This window comes from Triticum aestivum, chromosome 3B, assembly GCF_018294505.1.
Source record: "Triticum aestivum cultivar Chinese Spring chromosome 3B, IWGSC CS RefSeq v2.1, whole genome shotgun sequence".
Lineage (NCBI taxonomy): Eukaryota > Viridiplantae > Streptophyta > Magnoliopsida > Poales > Poaceae > Triticum > Triticum aestivum.
In genome coordinates, this window is record NC_057801.1 from 73,381,308 (window position 1) to 73,388,909 (window position 7,602).

The 7,602-nt window shown below is 43.0% G+C and overlaps 1 protein-coding gene across 1 annotated transcript; it reads right to left on the reverse strand.

The window, feature by feature from the left end:
• Window positions 1-1,276: 1,276 nt before the first annotated feature.
• On the reverse strand, window positions 1,277-6,000 carry LOC123068670 (protein NCA1). The gene is made up of 8 exons (XM_044491280.1): window positions 5,763-6,000; window positions 5,116-5,462; window positions 4,795-5,023; window positions 4,518-4,663; window positions 3,482-3,569; window positions 3,259-3,405; window positions 1,792-1,941; window positions 1,277-1,710 (listed from the first exon to the last, which is right to left on the reverse strand). The coding sequence occupies exons 2-8, from the start codon at window positions 5,427-5,429 to the stop codon at window positions 1,663-1,665; spliced, it is 1,122 nt and encodes a 373-aa protein (XP_044347215.1). The 5' UTR covers window positions 5,430-5,462; window positions 5,763-6,000; the 3' UTR covers window positions 1,277-1,662.
• Window positions 6,001-7,602: the final 1,602 nt, after the last annotated feature.

Sequence of the window (7,602 nt, forward strand, 5' to 3'; positions counted from 1 at the left end):
GGGTCAACTTTTTTTGATCGGGCACTACGGACCGGCGTTGCGGACGTTTAGGGGGGAAATAGAGGGGGCGGCTGTATATGATCTAAATCAAGAAAACAAAGAGAGAGCGCATGCACACGCACACGGTCGACGCAGAAAAGTAAATGAAGTAGCTAGACGCATGCATAGTATATGCCACATCTGGTACCTTCCTCCCGCTTTCATGGAGTGGAAATTCCAGAGCAGACGATCGAGTTAGCTAGTGAGCTTGGATTTTGTGGTATCGTTTGCTCTTGACTACTAGCGGCCTCTCCAGTCCTGATCGCTAGCTGCAGCCTGCCAATAAACATATGCGTTTTGATGACTCGACCAGCCAATCATATCCATATGATTAACATGACTCTTTAATTTTCCGCGTGAAAACCAATCGTGTCCAGGGGGTTGATTACAGCTGACGGGCTAAAGGAGGAACATAAGCAACAGCACGTGCTAGCTAAGCTACCCCGCTGCCAATCAGAAAGACAGAAGTAAAACCGGCCAGCCAAGGAGGAGTTTTCCTAAAGTGACTAGCACTGTTCAGTGCATGAACATATACCTTTTCCACTTTTGACCCGACCGATCGATCTATCCAATCCAATCTCCTCAAGCACAAAGGGGGCGACTCGATTCGAAGCTGCAGTAGTGCTGTCAAAATTCGACTGTTCTTCAGTCTAATACAACGCTAATTAAGCACTTTGTTCTGGAGATGCATTAGTTCGGTCAGATCAACACGAGAACTACTGGCGCATACACAGTCAATACACATGCACATATACATGCATAAATAGTACAACCTGCTGCTGCTGCTGCTGCAGGTCAGAGGTCTCCAAAAAGAAGATTAACCATTTCAATATCATACTTTTTAATCCCCAGAGCGCCCGCCCAACTGTCAAGCGAAGACCCGTTTGTCAGACGATATGAACACCCTCAACACTCAGTTTCTTGCTGGCTTCAGTTTAGAGATTCTCTTCCTGATTATAACTATAAACAATGCTACTAGTCCTAATATTATGCAAACAACTCACAGAAAACTCAAACGAAATGGCCAGAGCATAGCACGTTTTCCTACTTTTTATTCCCCACGAGTGCCCGTGCATCTTTGCCAAGCAAGACCTGGCTAGCTAGTGTCTTGTCAATTAAAGACCCGTTCGTCACAAGATACGAATTCAAGACCTGAGAAATTTTTCCTTCTTGCTGACTTTACTTTAGAGATTCCTGATTATGACCATGATAATAATATTATGCAGACAGCTTGACAGAAAATTCAAGCGAAATGGCCAGATTCTACCAGTTTTGTGTGTGTTATTGTTAATATACAACGGGATCGGTCGGATTCAACATGCAACAGGGAGCTTCAGACAAGTTTCACCTTACCCCCTGTTGTTTCAAGCTGAGAGAAGACCACAGGGAGCTAGCTAGAGCCTGGAGCATATATTGGCGACAGTGAAGAGAACTCTCCTAGAATAGGTACAACGCGGCCTTGTTTACATTTGTTTGTGCCGCGACAGAATTCAAGTGGTTGGAATTACACACAGGGCACCGTTACTAGAGCACCTCCCTCCTCCCTTATGCACCACAACAACTCCTTCCATATTGCAACACAACAACGGCGTTATGGGTACTACACACTAGGGACCATCTGTCTTACTTGTCGTGCAATTGCTTCTGCAGGAAGTCGAGAACCGAGCGACGCTGAAAAATTTACAGACAGAAAGTTAGGCCGGAACAACATGTGCCAAGAATCAAAGATGAATGGGTAAAAATTGTAGCTACCCGTTGTTCTAGACTAGCCTGCTCAGAATCTAGCTTCAACTTCTCAAGGCACTTGATTGCTTCCTCAAAACCCTCAACAGCCGCATCTTCGTTACCGAGGTTTCTATCGACATCCGCGACTTTGGCTAGAGAGGTTGCTAGATCAATGACCTACAACGAACAACCGTCAGATTGTCAGGTAATAGCAGCTAAAGCAAACAGCACCATGCAGCATAGTCCATAATTCGATGTAACAATTTGCAACTTCCGAGTGGAAAAAGTAAAAGTCTGGGTTAATAAATAAGGGTATTCGGTATTAGTACTGAATCAAAGTACTTTAATTCCGTAAAAGTACTGAATCAAAGTACTCCTACTTGTTCAGACCATGTTATTTCTAAAGAGCATTCTCAATCAATCACGGAGATTCATTCCGTAAAAGTACTGAAATCAAACAAACAAGGTAATTTCTAATTGACATTTTTCACACTTCAGTTTGTCCACTAAAAAATAAGACACATTAGGATCCTATGAAGTGGGTACCAAGGACAAACTTGACTAACACTTGTATTGAAGCATATTCTTCATCCATTTAGAATAAAGATGATTGGTTTAAGTCACAGATTCAAGAATAATGCCTTAGGAAATTAAAAATGTTTTCACCACTATGCAATCAAAACAGGAGCTTGCATAAGAAGCATATAAAGTTTTATTTTGCCAACTTCCTGAACCTATTAATCTTATTTCTTTCCTTTCCCTTCACATCCATTATCACATATTTTCATACTATAAATGAAACCTGTATCTTTGTGCGTGGAACGCGAAGAATCACAAAAAATACTTCAGATAACAGGTGGCAGTTTTCAAGTTATTATGCCTTCGCAAAACACAAAAAGAATTTTTTTGCTGTTATGGTAAACAACGCAACCAAGGTTACATCACTTAATTTCCTATAGCTCTACTATGTCCTTCACATCCATTATCACATATTTTCATACTATAAATGAACCCTGTATCTTTGTGCGTGGAACGGAAAGAATCACAAAAAAGACTTCAGATAACAGGTGGCAGTTTTCAAGTTATCATGCCTTCACAAAACAAAGAAAACTACTCTAGCTATTATAGTAAACAACACAACCAAAGTTGCAGCATTTAATTTCCTACAGATCTATTATGGCCTAGCACTTGATTCCATTGTAATCCTAAGACATCATACAAGACTGTTTCTTTTAGGAAGCCAACAAACAAAGTCCAGCACTGGCCAAAAGAAACTGGACAAAAAAGGACAACCAAGGACATTTCTTAGTTAAGACAACTATGTATGTTGTTTCTTGTTTGTGTTGATGCTTAATCTTGAATTTTTAATGAATTACTCCCTCCGTAAAGAAATGTAAGAGCGTTTATAGATCACTAAAGTAGTGATCTAAACGCTCTTATATTTCTTTACAGAGGGAGTACATTACAACATCAACATGTGAGCATCGCAATCACCTGGGAGGCCACAGCTGAATGTTCCTTTACTGAATTTCTGCGAACATCTAATGAACGGGCATAATAACTTCTTGCAGATTGCAGGTCCCCGCCATAGTAGCGAAGGTCTCCAACTTTGTTAAGAGAAACTGAGAGCGTATGGACCAACTGTAGAAGAAACCAAAAGCTCAGTCGACAAGAAATTTTACTGTTAAGACTGTATGGCACTAAATTAGAATACAACCTCAAGATCCTTTTTGGGCAATTTCGACAGAAGCTCGGCACTTTCTTCATAGTAAGTGATCGCTGAAGGCGCATCTCCCAAGGTCCGACTGAAAAACAGAGTCCCATGATGAGGACCAGGGAGAAACCAGTGAGCAATGAGTTTGCTTATCAACTAAATAAGCAAATAAGGTCACCGTGTCTCGCTGTTATAATGTGTAATGAGTAGAATGAAGGAAGTATGAAATAACATTGATTAGCTAAATCTGACGGAGAAAATTTGAAGCGCAATAATAACAGAATTTTTTTCATTAGTGGCATTGAGCATTGCAAAATTACTGATATGTGATGTGTCATTAAAAAGTAAACATATGAGCACATCATTGTCCAATACTTAAATTAAGAGAAATGAACTTAGCTATGATGAGATTTCCCATATTTCACTTTCCAAGGCTCAGAACATGCAGGTACTAGGATACATGAATAAGACACTAAGGACTGTTTTCAGAATGAGAAGTTGCTAGATCAGTGGCCTATACCCACCAGTTGCCAGATTGTAAAATGATATAAGGCAAACTACACTGTCATTCATCTGTCTGTCCAATATAACAGATCCAGTTCAATAAATCATGCCTAAGAGTTGAAACCATATAATAATGGGAAGAACATTTTTAATGAATTACAGAGATTCATTGTGTAAAAGTACTGACTCAAGCAAACAAATGGACCTCATTCTAATAAAGAGGTTACACAAACAAGAAACCAGACTGGAATATACAGCTAAACTATCAAGCAAGAATATCCACAGGGAATTATTGCAGATTTGCTGACTTAGACTAGAATGGGTTATGCAGAGCAGACACAAAGTGTTGAACCATTATTTTCTTTATTCTCAGGAGATCCAAGGCACACTACAACCTAGCAGCTATTTAGTAGAAAAAGTTCTAGCGGCACAGATTCTTTTTTACCTAACCCCAGTTTTCTCCCGGCGGTTCATTTCATAGGTTGCCATGGTGAAAACACTAGGAAGGGGAAGTAGTCAAGAAACAAGGTCATACCAGCAATCCCCGAGCATTCCCAACACTGCCCCAAGCTGAGAACACAGGTCTAGGTTATCTTCTGAAGATTTCAACTCCTCCCTGATGTCTTCTGCACACATACTGAGCCTCGACTTTGCACTTTCAATGTTCTGTGCGCGAAAAGCCTGGAGACAAAGAAGTTAGAGGCATCACTATAGCACCAAGGTCATCGATAAATTAGTACATACAAACTGGATAACCATGCAATTTTTCACAGGTTAAAGAGCTCAAAATTGGAATTGATTTGTTTACTGACCCTCATGGCTTGTTGCACTAGAAAAGCACCTCTCTCCATGGAAACATCCTCGTATATCACTTTGCTCTTGCCACCCGCTGCTTGGTCGTCCCCTCCAGCAAGCGATCTCTTGATTCGGGCATGGCCATCAATGAAGCGATCGACGAGGGCCTGGAGCTCGGCATCTGGCTCGATCCCCTCTATGTCAGCACCGCACAACGGGCAGTCCTTAAAGCGTGATATGCACGCCCTGCAAATTTTCATCATCCATTCCAGTCAGGACACAAGCAATCAAGGAAAAATGTCTGATCCAGATGCAAAACCCATGAGAAACGCACGCACTTGCAGAACTTATGCGAGCACGGCAGGCATTTGCTGGCGTCGTGGAGCAGGGCCTGGCAGACCATGCAGCTGAGGGGGCCGAGCTTGAAGGTGTTGGAGTCGTAGCCGAAGGGGCACTTTGCAGGCACCACGCGAGGGTCCTCCGCGCCCTCTTCTCCGGTGGCTCGGTCGGCGCCGCTCTCCTTGTTCTCGCTGCCATGGCTCTTGCCCGTCACGGGGCACGCAGCGCCGCCGCTCTTGTCGGGCTTCTTGTCGGATTTCATGGGGCACACGCCGCCCGTGGTGGCTTTCGCGAACGGGCAGAGCGAGCTCATGGCGATTATGTCTTCGCAGGTGGCTCCCTGGCCCTGCACGGCACGCATGGAGCGCGAGGCGTGTCAGCTACGACGATTGGCAACGGAAAATGATGCGCCGGATTGGGTGAGCGGATGCGGTCTGGTAGAGGCTCGCGGGGAACCAACCGCCGGCTGAGCGATGGGAATCACCGGGCACCTACTTCTTTCCAGCTCACGGGGCTCGTGCTCGCTCGCCCCAATCGACAGGGGCGATCAGGGATCGATCGATTTGAGCAGGGCGAGGTACGCAACGCAAGCAATCGATCCAAGGAAGGGGATGGAATCGAGTGGGAGGGGAGCGGCGGTGCTTACCGTGCGCGGGGGCTGGCGGGCGGGCGGTTGGATCGGGCGGCGACGACGGCGACGGAGGTGGAGGCGGAGGCGGCGGGGCGAGCCGGGCCTCTTCTGGTGTCTTGTGGTGGTGGTGGATGGATAGGAGCAAGGAAATCGAATGGCGGATGTAGGTACAGGTTACAGAGCTCTCTTTTCCCCTGCGCGTCCCGCGACACGACACGACGCACGGAAGAGGGGGACGAATGGACGATGGATGGTGGGTGGGTGGGCTGGGTCCACCGATCTGGACCCGAATGAAACAACCATGGGCTTCGGCCTCACGACGTCCCTCTATCTCCCTCTTTTTTCGGAACATAGTGGAACCGTTCCTTGGACATTTTTTTTTCCCCAAGAAACACCTTCGAATGGCTGAGTTGGTACATCTTAAAACTGATCAAGTCGTCATAGATCATGGTCGATGGGGACATGATACCACTGAAAGAATAGAGCCCGGAAGACTGAAATAAATTCAAGAAACACGTGATCATTTGTGCCAAGTTTAGAACCTCTTTCCCCCCTATCTCTCTCATGTTCTCAACAAAAGGCGTCGGGGCCTGATGGGTTTCTTGCACATTTTTATCAATGTGATTAGGACCTTCATGACAAGAAGGTGAGGATGCGGTGTTGAGCATTTTGAATCGGACAGGAGACCCCGGGAGATAAACCGGACAAAAGTAACATGTGCACCTTCCTTCACTCAGTTTTGTCATATAAGTTCATGTAATTAAAGAACCAGCAATACTAAGCTAAATAGGAGCCACCATAACGATTTTGGACTCTTTGTCGTTACACCATTACACACTCTAGATCTGATAACCGTCATAAAGCTCTAAATGGTTAGAACAAACTCTTGTCTTTTGTCGCTTTTTTCTTCTAAACTTCAATTAGTTTTTGTTCTTTTGTGTAAGAGTTATTGTTCTCCAGACGGCCACCCCCTGGCCGTCTTTGGGCTCGGGTGGGCTCCTAGCCTCTTCCTGTGCTTTTTTGCATTCTTCTCATTCTGAAAAAAAAAATCGTCAAAATCCTCATGGTATTTTGAGCTTCGTAAATATGGATTTTCTGTAAACCAAAAACATGCAGAAGACAACAACTTCTCTGGGCATCGAATTAATATGTTTGTCCGAAAATAATACAAATTGCTATAAAAAGTTTCCAAAAGTGGTAATATAATAGCATGAAATAATCAAAAAATATAAATATGTATGAGACATATTAAGCCTCATCTTTAGTTTTCAGAAGATACACATAACAGTATGTAACACTCCAAAAATTTTGATTTGGTTTTTATCAAATTCTTTAATTAATTGGAAGGAGGTTATTTAAATTTTTTTTAAGACTCTCCTTCTAAAAAAAAACTTTTATGACAAGTATTTTTTATGGGTTCTTCCCAACCTTGATTTTGGTATTGAAGATTTTTCAGCTTGTGTTGGCACAACACAAATAATTTTTGGAAGGTTTTTACAATTCCTTTTTATTAAAAAGGATTCCTAAAATTTATGGATTTATTCTTCCACATTCAAAAATTTCTCTCTTGCCATGACCTATGTTGAAAACTTTCTTCCAAAAACCTACCTCCCTACTTTGGGTCAAGTCAAGCATCAAGTCCAGCAAGGTTCAAACTCTCCTGGATTTTTATTTCTATTTGTTTTAACCTCAAAATCTTTTTCTGCCATTTATTTGGACCTTAATGATTTACAAAGGAACTACTAGATTTCCTTTTGAGTTTTGGTTCCAAATAAATTCCTCTGGCTAGTCCTTAGTGTCCTCAACCTAGATCCATCAAGATCTGCTGGTCCACAGTTCAAAATTTTCAAAATTT

What these genes read in the sequence shown, in the direction of transcription:
- LOC123068670 (XM_044491280.1), bottom strand. Translation starts at nt 5,429, where the DNA reads ATGAGCTCGCTCTGCCCGTTCGCGAAAGCCACCACGGGCGGCGTGTGC. An exon ending in TGCTCGCATAAGTTCTGCAA is followed by an intron (nt 5,024 to 5,115) that starts GTGCGTGCGTTT and finishes GAAAATTTGCAG; the next exon opens with GGCGTGCATATCACGCTTTA. An exon ending in TGCCCAAAAAGGATCTTGAG is followed by an intron (nt 3,406 to 3,481) that starts GTTGTATTCTAA and finishes TTTCTTCTACAG; the next exon opens with TTGGTCCATACGCTCTCAGT.